At 41.9% G+C, this 12,614-nt stretch overlaps 1 protein-coding gene across 2 annotated transcripts in view; it reads left to right on the top strand.

The window, feature by feature from the left end:
- Nucleotides 1-10,438: 10,438 nt before the first annotated feature.
- mylk5 (myosin, light chain kinase 5) overlaps nucleotides 10,439-12,614 on the top strand; it is a 32,413-nt gene continuing 30,237 nt past the window's right edge. For both annotated transcript variants that reach the window (XR_013934367.1, XM_080447910.1), the window contains exon 1: nucleotides 10,439-10,805. Coding sequence is in view for 1 of the 2 variants with exons in the window: in XM_080447910.1 (XP_080304036.1) it covers nucleotides 10,628-10,805 (178 nt within the window). In the remaining variant the exon portion in view is untranslated. The remainder of the gene's footprint in view (nucleotides 10,806-12,614) is intronic.

Genomic DNA, 12,614 nt, shown 5'->3' with positions numbered 1-12,614 from the left:
GTAAATATCCTTATCTCGTATGTGTGAATACAAATTAACAGGTACAAAATGGTACAGTAAACTTAGGTCTTAATTCAAAATAAAGTACAGTCAGCATTAGCCATGGTTCACATGACGCTTGTATCAGTCATGTTTCAGGGCTAAGTCAGCATGTAAATACTAAACATCATGAATTTACAACAATGTAATTTTAAGCAGAATAACTGCACAATGAGACAAGATGTACTCACAAGCGATGAACTTCCTAGGAATGACAGCATTTTGGCCTCATGGATGGTTTAGTGCTAGGCTTGGTTTATAGAAACACTTAATTACTAAAGCCAAAACAGGTGAGTAGCCTAAATGACAAGGTCATGAAGACCTGATAAGAGAACATGATTATCAAAGGCAAAACAGGTGAGTAATTGCCAGAGGTCATAATGAACTGCTTAATGTTATAAGGCTCACAGCTGCAGAAAGGATGCTTGCCAACTAGTGGAAAATAACAGAGAAAGAACATGACACTAAACGCACACATACATACTTTTCCCAAGTGAGTTTCCCATTCTCCAGCTTGCTGATGAATTTCATGACCTTGCCATCGTCCCCCCCCCCCCCCCCCCCCACGCAGTTTTGATATTGGCGACATCTTCGGCGCTGAGGATGTTGAAGACCATGTCCAGTCCCAGGCATAAGACAAAATCCTTGTTCCCAAACAGCTTCAGGAATGATTACCCTCTTCCTCCTGCCCAAAGTGCCCCCATTCTTAATCACACACGTCGGGTGGCCATAGCCTATTAAAAGGGGAAATTCCACCTTCAGAGACTCGAACATATCAGTAGATATAGTAAAAATGAGGTTTACAAATTACTGACCCTGTCAAAACAAAGAAAAGCAGACAATGATTGCCACAAAGACGGTAAATTATCTTCGGCGCTGAGGATGTTTAGAGACGAAGTCAAGACCATGTCCACTCTAAGGGGTACTCCTTCTAACGCAGCTTTGCAGCCTAAGTCATCCATAGTGCTGAACTTTTCGGTTCAATTAGCCACGATCTCTCTGACGGAGCCATACATACATACGACATGTGTGCAGTCGTCGCACAATCATACACCGGTGGCCATTGTTGCCAGATTTTGCGATAGAAATAAGCAACCATGGTCTAAGAAGACGAGCCCAAAAGAAGCGACTGACTGTAAAGACTTATTAGGCGTTAAAAATGTACTAAGTAAATAAAAATGAGGTATTGACCATAATAGGACTACACATTGTTGTAACACTGGGAGACAAATTACTGGTTAGGAAAGAGGAACTTTTAGACTCACGGCCTTGTTGAATCTAGACTTCCTTCCCATTTCAACATCTCATTCTTTCAGAGCAGTCTGCAGGTTGTCTCCTCACTACTCTTTCTCTGCAGCATAGAACCAATAGGCCAGTGGTTCTCAACCTTTTGTGACTGTGACCCCCCAAAATGATCCTATTTGGGGACCCCTCCAAAATAATCATGTTTGACAAACACTTGGAATTGTAGGAGTTGAGGCGCCTCAACTTGATATCTCTGTGGACAAACACCTCTCCATTGATCAAATGATCAAATCGTTTGGTGTTGGCTTGCACATGATTCACCTCAATGTGAATTCCCTTGTAGGAAACAAGCTAACACAAATCAGGCAGATGTTTTATGATGGTAAGGTTGACATTTTAACTTTCTCTGAAACTAAACTTGATCATACGATAGAGGACTCTGAGATTGAAATTGAAAACTACAAACTCTTCAGAAATGATAGGAGCATTAATGGGAGAAACGGTGGTGGTGTATGCATGTATGTACATAAGGACAATGACTGCATCCTTCGCGAAGACCTGAAGGATGCAGCCATTGAAGCTGTGTGGGTCGAGATAATTTTTAAAAATGCCAAGCCTGTGCTAGTCGGTACCATATACAGACCTCCTAACCAGACTGATTTCTATGAAAGACTTGAGGAGTGTTTAGCTAAGGTGGAGTGTGCGGAGACGATACTTCTTGGTGACTTTAACACAGACATGCTCCGTAAGGAAGCGTCAGTGTGTAAGTCATTCAAGGGGTTTTGTCATCGGCACTCACTCCACCAGCTAATCACCCAGCCCACAAGGCTGTGTGTTTCCACTCAAACTACCATAGATCTCATTCTAACAACGGACAAGGACAAAATCCTCAATAGTGGTGTTTCTACCTGTGGCATATCTGATCATAACATGATCTTCTGCACCAGAAAGAAACGTAAACCTAAGAACGGTTACCACAAATCAGTCACGATCAGAGACCTCAAAAACTATAAGAGTGAGGACTTAGATCACAGGCTAGAGGAACTGGACTGGTCCGACGTACTAAACAGCACACAGGTAGACGAATCTTGGCTTGGTTTCAAAACCAAATTCATTCAAATTTTGGACAGTGTGGCTCCCATGAAAACCATCAGGGTCAAAACCCGCCCGGTACCATGGATGAATTCAGACATCCTTACTGCCATGAAGGTCAGAAACAAAAAGTGTTCTGAGCTTCATAAAGGTAGGATCAAACTCGCCAGGTGTTTTAACAAAGGTCTCGAATCCCACGTAGCTAAACTTGTAAAAGAAAGAAACAAGCTAAGAAACAAGGTTAATCGCATGCTCGAATTAGCAGAAAAAAGCTTCCTCGATGACAAAATTGAGGAAAATAAAAGCAAACCACGAGAGCTTTGGAAGCTATTCAACTACCTACTAGGCTGCAGCAAGAAATTGAAAACCAGGTTTACAAACATAAGCCTCAAGATGAATGACACTCTCATCACATCCAAACATGAAGTGAGTAAAATCCTCAACATATTCTTCACGACCATAACCTCAGATTTGGTTGAAAAACTACCCCCTCACTCTGGGTGCTATGGTGAAGAGCATGTTGACTCATTTTACGAAAAACAGGGTGTACGGAAAGATGATTTTAAACTCTCCCCTGTGAAAACAGAAGAGGTGTTTAAAAAATTGAGTGCTCTTCATCAACACAAAGCCACAGGCCTCGACAATATCCCCGCCAAATTTCTAAAAGACTCGGCCGCCTCCATTGCTCCAATTATTACCCACATAATAAACCTCTCCATCATACAGGGACGGGTCCCTAACGATTTCAAAAAAGCAAGGGTGACCCCTCTGTACAAAAAAGGAAACAAATTAGACCCTGGCAACTACCGCCCTATTTCTATTCTTAGCTCCATCTCGAAAGTCATGGAAAAAATAGTCTATGAACAGGTCGATAAGTATCTTGCCGAAAAAAATCTAATCTACAAATTCCAATCTGGTTTCAGAACAAACCACTCCACTGACACATGCCTTCTCTATTTGAACGACTCTATCAAACAAGATGTCGACAAGGGCAAATATTGCGGCATGGTCATGCTGGACCTCCAGAAGGCCTTTGACACCGCCAATCACCCAATTATGATCAATAAGCTCAAAGCAATAGGTTTTGATGATACGTCAGTGAACTGGATGAGATCCTACCTGGAAGGGAGGGAGCAAGTGGTGGAAGTAAACGGCATCCAGTCCCCCCCCCTCCCTGTGACTTGTGGTGTCCCACAAGGAAGTATACTAGGACCTTTACTGTTCCTGATATATGTGAATGACATGTCATCGGCCTGCGACTGCAAGCTGTTCCTGTTCGCAGATGACTCGGCCCTGCTAGTCTCGGACAGGGACAGGCTGCAGGTTGAGAAAACTCTCAGCTCCGAACTCAACAAGATCTGCATCTGGCTCTCCGATAACAAACTTTCATTACACCTGGGTAAAACTGAATCCATCCTCTTTGGGTCCAGTCCTAACCTTAGCAAGGCAGAGAGTTTCACGATCAAAGTGGGTGATGATGTCATCAAAAGAAAGGATGAAATTACCTACCTGGGCTCCATCTTGGAGGCAAACCTCTCTGGTAACAAAAACGCCGAAAAAGTGATCAAAGATGTCAACCGAACAACACGCTATTTGTGGAGGATTGATCGCCTAGTCAGTAAGAATACTCTGAAGATTCTTGCAGGGGCCCTCATTCAAGGTCATTATGATTATGCATGCACTTCATGGTATCACAACACCTCCAAGGCCTTAAAAACAAGGCTCCAAACATCCCAAAACAAACTTGTAAGGCTACTTCCTTGGCCTCAATCACAGAACCCATCTAACCCCTGCTCATTTTGCTAGGATTGGATATTAAAAGGGAAAATTCCACCTTCAGAGACTCGAACATATTACCAGTAGATATAGTAAAAATAAGGTTTACAAATTACTGACCCTGTCAAAACAAAGAAAAGCAGACAATGATGGCCACAAAGACGGTAAATTATCTTCGGCGCTGAGGATGTTTAGAGACGAAGTCAAGACCATGTCCACTCTAAGGGGTACTCCTTCTAACGCAGCTGTGCAGCCTAAGTCATCCATAGTGCTGAACTTTTCGGTTCAATTAGCCACGATCTCTCTGACGGAGCCATACATACATACGACATGTGTGCAGTCGTCGCACAATCATACACCGGTGGCCATTGTTGCCAGATTTTGCGAGAGAAATAAGCAACCATGGTCTAAGAAGACGAGCCCAAAAGAAGCGACTGACTGTAAAGACTTAATTAGGCGTTAAAAAATTACTAAGTAAATAAAAATGAGGTATTGACCATAATAGGACTACACATTGTTGTAACACTGGGAGACAAATTACTGGTTAGGAAAGAGGAACTTTTAGACTCACGGCCTTGTTGAATCTAGACTTCCTTCCCATTTCAACATCTCATTCTTTCAGAGCAGTCTGCAGGTTGTCTCCTCACTACTCTTTCTCTGCAGCATAGAACCAATAGGCCAGTGGTTCTCAACCTTTTCTTGGGCTGTGACCAGGGCAGGAATTTCAGGGAGGCCACGAAGGCCATGGCCGTCGTTGCCCCACAGTTTGGCCTTGTACCCCACAAAAAAAGTACCTGCCCTGAGGCCACAGTGGCCTTAATGCCCCAGCTGACTGTACCACTTTCTCCTCTGTCTCTTTCTTGTCAATATGTAGACACCAGTGTCTCTTTCTTTCCAGTGTCTTTAGTTGTGATTATGAATTCTTCACTTCCCTGGGTGAAGAATTCACTCACTTCACTTCCTCTTTAAACCAATCCAGTGACTTTGATTGGTGCAGGGCTGAGCATGGATCGGATTGTAAATACCATAATTTATTTATTTCACTGCAGATAGTCTACATATTCCATTTACAATCATCCTTAACCCTTAAATTCAATTAATTCTTTGCAATGGATTGATGGCCTTCCTGCCCTGGCATTTGGCCTTAGTGGCCTAAAAAAATGGACAACATCAAAGGCCAAGAGGCATTGCCCCTAAAATGATGAAATTCCAGGCCTGGCTGTGACCCCCCAAAATGATCCTATTTGGGGACCCCTCCAAAATAATCATGTTTGACAAACACTTGGAATTGTAGGAGTTGAGGCATTACATTTAGTTTGACTCGGTTCCACAGATAAATAGGCCTATTGTGAAAATAGCAGATCTACAAGCAAGACAGATTGTTATAGTTACTTAATTTTGCACGGTTATAGTGTTATAAAAATGATTGTTTTGGGGATTGCACTTAGAAAGTCCGGAATTCAAAATTTACTTGAGTAAAAGTGCAAAAGTATTGGTGTCAAAATATACTCATTGTGCATAATGTCCCATTTCACAAGTTCAAATCAAAATGTATAAAAAGTATTTTTGGGAAGCATTGTGAGCTTGTAGATCGGCTATTTTCAAATGGTCGAAGGTTAGTGTGTTTTGCGATAATCAAAGTCTAAAAAGTAACTACTACCTAAAGTTTTCAAATACTTGTAGTGGAGTAAAAGTATAATATTTGCCTCTGAGATGTAGTGGAGTAAAGTACAGTACTTGAGTAAATATACTTAGTTACTTACACTGGACAACAGTGAAACAGTGAAATGAAAGTGTTGATATGGGGAGCAACACCGCCCCCTGCTGTTCTTTCACAATCACTCAAGCTGGGTGGTCATACATTGAAAATGAGTAGAGTAGTTTTTTAGTCCTTCTACCCTTTACATGAATCTTATAGGATCTCCTGGATACTTGTCAAATTAAAGTTTGATGTTCTGTAATACTTTTCTACAGTTTTCCAATTTCCTGAATGCACAGTAGTGTCATGGCCTGCATGATCCTAATGAAAGTTGCTGGGCGTGTCTCTCTCAAAGCAGGTCTCTTCTATGTTTTATAATCATGTTTCCCTTGTAGGGCTACTAGAGCAGTGGTTCTCAGCCTGTGGGTCGGGACCCCCACATGATTGGGGGGAGGGGGGTCCCTCCAGATGACAGTGAAGCGACAATTTAAGGACTTTTAAGACCTTATTAATAAGTGCATCAAAGTATAGGCTACCATAAAACGGGTAAAACATTGGTCAAATAGCCTAACATAAGAAAGGGGCAAACATTTCGAAAATAGCCGATCTACAAGCTCGCAATGCCTAGTGTTGCGAGGCGTTGTGAGCTTGTAGATCTGCTATTTTCACAATATTTATCTGTGGAACCGAGTCAAACTAAACCGAATGCCTCAACTCCTTACATTCCAAGTGCTTGTCAGCGTGGGGGGGGGGGTCCCCAGTTCAAATATGATCATTTTGGGAGGTCACAGCCTGAAAAGGTTGAGAACCACTGTAGCCTACTAGAGGACATGACAGGTTTGTAAAAGTTGAGCGGTCCCTCAGTTTTCTTGTTATTGCAACCTCATTGCCAAAAGTTGAGTTGTTATGGCTAAAAATAGAAGGAATAAAACCTGTGTAATCTTCAGGTCACAGTTCTACTTGACATGAAGGAGGATGAAAGTAAACCATTCTGTTTCAATGGGGATGTGATGCCAGCAGTCTGCTCTGAGAACAACATCACCTCTGTATAACCCCAAAGGCAAGGTAAGCACTGTAGTGCACCAGTGTAAACAAAGAATGGTAAATGATAATAACCGAAAGATCATGACAATCCTCTATATAATTCAAATGTTTAGCTCAGTGTTTTTTTATTTCACTATTTTGTTTTATTTTTTCTTAAAGGTATGGTAAGTGATTAAGCTCTATATTCTGATAGTACTCATTGCTATAGAGTGTTTGTTCAGTAACAGGAGTTTCCCCATCTCTCCTACTCTTTAGTACAGGAAATGCATTTTTAGTTCGGGATACCTATTTCATCCAATCAGGAGAGAGAACTTGCACAGAAAGAATACATATTAAACATGTGAAATTGGAAGTGATATGGCACTAAGAAAGGAAATTGGAACTGGAACATTATACAAAATAAAGCTGATACATGGGTAATGTTTCCTGATTGGCTGAAATCTTTCAACCCACCTAAAAATGTATTTTCTGTTTATTAAAGAGCTGGAGAGGTGGGGAGGCCGCTGTTACTGAATAAACTCTCTATTTTTCTTCACCTCTAGGTGGCAGTAGTAGATTGATTGATTGATTGAATATTTTACTAACAGTTTGCAAAAACAAGGCACAGTGGCACAGATTTATACAAAAGAATGCTAAAAGGATGACCCAGATAAGCCCTCAGGGCTTGTTTCCATTAAAGGTCCTGTGTATTCAATTTGAGACATTTAAAGACAAACAATAATATATATATAACATCATACGAGTAGTAGTAAGATCGAAAGATACGGTAAACAGTGGAGGGGGTGGGGGGGGGGGGGTGTGATGAGAAGAGCTAAGACCTTTTACTTTTTACAGGGGCCAGTTACAATTTGCAGCCACCCATAGGTGCTCTTTTAGAGCGGTTTTGAGGAGGTTAAAGGATTCACACTTTTTTATGACTGTTCACTGTTGGTAGCGCTGCTGCATGCAATCAGGCTGGTTGGTAGAGCATTCACTTGGGCTCCCTCTGGTGTTGTGCGTGTGTGTGTGTGTGTGTGTGTGTGTGTGTGTGTGTGTGTGTGTGTGTGTGTGTGTGTGTGTGTGTGTCTTTTACGCTATTGAAGTAGTCCAGCAGACATGGTGGGTTCCCTGTGTATTCTCGCGTATCTAGTAAGCCAGGCCCGATGCAAGTTGCTGCATGTATTCTGTCCTCTACCCTGGCCTATGAGCCATCCCCCCCTAGCATAATGAGCAGGGGTTTAGGGGTTAGGTGAGTTCTGTGTTTTTCCTACTGACCACAGTGGAGATCCTGAATTTTGGTTGAATTTTCTGGTTGCTTTTGTTGCCATTTTTTCACTTGAGACGTTGGCCTCTAAGATATAACCAGGTAGGTAATTTCATCTTTCATTGCACCTTTGTATACTGTCAATAATCTGAATGATAAGCATTAGATGAAAATGGAGTTGGAAGATTAGGCTACTGTTAATAGAATGCAATCAATTGTCACCAAAATGTAATTATACTTTACTTGTCTGTCATATGTGGGTAAGTAGTCAATGTGTCTCCTGCCTGCTCCAGCGTCAATGGTATGGGATCCAGTCCTCCATTATCTGTAATTTTTCCTCCACCAAAACTTAGCACAGTTATCTGTGTGAATGTTTGAACTTTCACTGCTGCCAGAGAGAGATTAGATTAGAGATAGTGCCTGATGTTTTTTGTTTTTGTAATATTACTCTAGCTATTGAATTCCTGAAGGCATTTAGTTGTCTTGTTATTCATTTGTCTCACTTGTTTTCAGTAAATAACCACAATTAGTGCTTAACAATAACCTGGAATGCCAAACATAACATGTTGTATGTTTGTAATAACATTACAATCTATCAATGGCAAGTTGTGTGTGTGTGTGTGTGTGTGTGTGTGTGTGTGTGTGTGTGTGTGTGTGTGTGTGTGTGTGTGTGTGTGTGTGTGTGTGTGTGCATGCGTGCATGCGTGCATTGCCTAGGTTATCTTCTGGATAAAATAATTCCCACATTGCTAGCTGGAGTCAGTCACTGTCTGGTGGTCCAAGGGGGGCCATGAATGAAGTCAGTCTGTGAGAAACCCAGCTTGTGAAATACACATGACACAGGTTAACTACTGATAAACTGTACCTGTCAATTTCTGCCCTATTCAGTTTCACTCCTAGTCGAATTGAATTCCACCCTGTCTGGCAGTCTGTGTGTGTGACTCAAGTAAAAAACAAAGAGTGTCGTGACGTTATAGTAAAAAAAAAAGAAAGAAAATCTAAATCTGTTTGTAGCATACAATAATGCAAGATAATGGCATGCAAGTTAATGTAAATTTAATCGGCTATAGTAATAATACACAACAGAAGTGCATGTTCATAATGACACATCAGAATAGGTCCTAACAGTGCTGTCTCCCCATCTGTGCAGCCATGCATTACATGTGTTTGGCTTTGTGCATTCTTCCCTTATCTTTCAGGAATGAAAACAAACCCCTGGCTGTCAGACCTTGAACGAGGTATTCTGTGTGATCAGTGATGTAGTGTTTGGGAAATCTGGGACATTGGGGAGGGAAGTAAACTCAGAATCAGAAATCAGCTTTATTGTCACATCACAGGTTTACAGGTTTAAGTAAAAAAGTGGGTGAAATTTGTTTCAAAGGGAAGAAGAAGAGGGGCAATGGGGAAGAGAGTTCAATCAAAGAAAACAAACAAATTATCTACATATTTACACATAGTACCTGAGGTAAGATACGTGATATTATGGACGTTAAATACATCAGCTGCTACAGTATGCTCACGCACCTTTATATCTTACCTCAGGTACTATGTGTAAATATGTAGATCATTTGTTTGTTTTCTTTGATTGAACTCTCTTCCCCCTGGCACCAACTCTCTGTCTCTCTCTCCCTTAATGGCATTTGGTGTCAGACAAAACTAGTAAATCCTGTGACTGGAGAGGGACGGAGAAACTGGCCATTCGTGTAGGTTGACAGTCATCCGTACAGATTGCCCCTACGCACCACAGCAAAGCTGTTTGACATTGTTACCACGGCAGCAGGTGGATTTGGTTAGCGTGGATGTGTTGCCCTGGACACAGCTGGATTGCACAGGCTGCCGCAAAACAGCACAGGATTTATGTGCCTGTTGTTATACATCACAGCTCTAGTCCAGAAATGTGATTTTACTGTGCTCAATGATGATGTCACAGGCATCACAAAGTCCAAGTACAGCATTGATAAGTGAGCAGGGCAACAGAGAGGTCATTGAATAAGCGCACATTCAACAAACAGTGGACAATGTGACCTTTTGCCGGGTGGGTAGATAAGTGTGTGTGTGTGTGTGTGTGGTGTCTGTCTGTGTGGTGTGTGTCAGGGTTTTATTATTGTGCGGGGGACCAGACATTAGGGAGGCATTAGAGAGAGAGAGAGAGTGGGAGATATATGTTCTGTCTGAGAAGACTTAAGTGAAAAGGAGAGATTTGTCAACAGAGAAAGGGTGGGGTTATACCAGGGGAGGGTGATATAGAAAGGGGTTGAACATGTGAAGAGAAGGTGGCTAGAGAGACAAGGCAAGCTCAGATACTGTGTGGCTTGGTTGTGAGTGAGAAAGAGAAAGAGAGAGAGAGAGAGAGGGAGTGAGAGAGCGGGGCTTTTAAAGAAAAAGTAAACTTGGAAAGCTCATCCGGAAGCCCATGACAGAGAGGGGGCAAGGGGGAAATGTGATAAGCAACGTGGGAAATGACTGTGTAAATTGTTTGTCACTGTTGAATGCAGAGGCGGAGGTGCACAGAGGCAAATATGAACGGCAACAAGCAGCACTATGTGTCAACCTTCAGGATGTACATCGGGTCACCCTGCGGCTCGCCTGCACAGGGGAACGGGTCAGGAGCCGGCCACATGAAGACCAGTGGACCCACGAAGGACCTAGACAAAGTTACAGATAAAGGTACTGTAAGGGAAGTGTTTGGGTTTGAGTGTGCGCATGAGCATGCAGAGGTAATGCATGGTATATCAAAGAGACAGATTTATGCAGGACTGATCAAGAAAGAAAAAGAGGGAGTGTATTCTTTGGAAATGGCTCAGGTCGTAGCTTTTATCAGGAAAATCAGGTCAATGTTGTAACAACTTAGAACACAAGATTTGGCATGGCTGAGTTCACCATAACCACAAATTGTGCAAGTACAATTTACAATTATTCTTTTTCACAAGTTTATTTTCTTACATTTCTTCCTGCTGATGTGAGAGGTTATTCAGGCAGTACAATTTAATTACTCTCTCAAACTTTGAGAATGCTTAAGCCAGAATATCCGGTCTTCTGTTTGTATGTACAGAGATCTGAAATTGTTTGTTGCTGTTGCTGAACTTTCACTTTCAGCTGTGAGTTCTACTGCTTGTTTCAAGGCAGAATTCCATCTTCATTTATTGTTATATTCATACTTACATGACATAGATTTTGTTGTATTCCTTGATTGATTGATTGATTGATTGATTGATTGATTGATTGATTGATTGATTGAATGAATACTTTATTAACACATATGAAAACAGCAAGGCAGTACACTTTTGAAAACAATGGATAGGATAACAAAAAGCCCTGGGGCTAGTTTTCATTGTGGTCCTATGAACTCAATTATATGAGCTGAATGTGCTCATAAACTTGCAATAGGTACTGAAAATCAAGACTGAAACTTTTAAAAAGGTTTTAAAATTGTACACTTAAACAAATGTATATATACTGTATATCTTATACCACACAAAACCTAGAGTCCCCATTCTGGACAGGCCACAATAGGCAAACATTTGGCAAAGAATATGCAAACATTTGGTGAAAATGCAAGCTTCTACGAGGGTCCCAAGCTTACATTTGGACGCTTTGTGAACTTGTAGATTGTTTATTTTTGGCAAACTGTCTTTGTAATGAGGAGGTGTGAGAATCCACTCCAGAGTGTGTTTGTCTGTGTGAAAAGGTGCAGTTGTTTGATTTATGAATCAGCCTTAATAGAAAACCTCCCTGCAGGTTAAAGACCAGAGGGTCAGCTACACTGTCTGCCAACTGTCAGCCTCGGAGTGTAGAAGACAGTATTGTAAACACTGACCAAAGGTTGATGGTAAAATCATCCCTGTTGTTAGTTATGTTTGAACCTAATGTAAGAAACTATTTCACACAAGCACTTTTGATCACAGTTGCCTCAGTGGCCTGCTAGTAGTACTCAGCTCTAATCTCGCCTAGAGTCGCTACGTACCTAGGCTGACTACACCTGACAGCATGTTGACAAAACTAGTCGCTTGGGCAGCAGGCAGCACAAAGCTAAAGAGCCAAACAGAGAGCTCGACTCCCCTCTCAGACCACCCCCTGCTGTTATCAATTGAGGTGGCATGGTCGGTTGAGCGATGCCTTACCGACAACCGTGTACACATCGAACTGCTACAAATGATTTTCGGGCCATAGACAATAATTGACGGCCAGACGGCCCAACATCTGGTTGGTGTGTAGCAGCCTTTAGTGTAGTAGCTTAGAATCACCTGCCATTGAATAGTTAATGATCAGACTAGGGCTCCCACTCAAGGTTAGCCTGTGGCAGCTGATAAGGTGCAGCTAAATTTTAAAACCTGTCCATGTCAGTAATGCTGATCTGCTCGTTTGGGAATACACACGGCTGTCAACTCTCCTGTTCCTCTAGTCTGGACAGATAGTTCCAGGTAGGGTTCAGGTCTCTCTGCTCGGCCCATGGATGCAACGTGGCATTGTGTGCAG

The sequence above is a fragment of the Gymnoscopelus braueri genome (genome assembly GCF_963280865.1).
Source record: "Gymnoscopelus braueri genome assembly, chromosome: 13".
In the NCBI taxonomy this organism is placed as follows: Eukaryota; Metazoa; Chordata; class Actinopteri; order Myctophiformes; family Myctophidae; genus Gymnoscopelus; species Gymnoscopelus braueri.
Note: the sequence above shows the minus strand (reverse complement) of the source record. Positions and strands in the feature narration are given on the sequence as shown.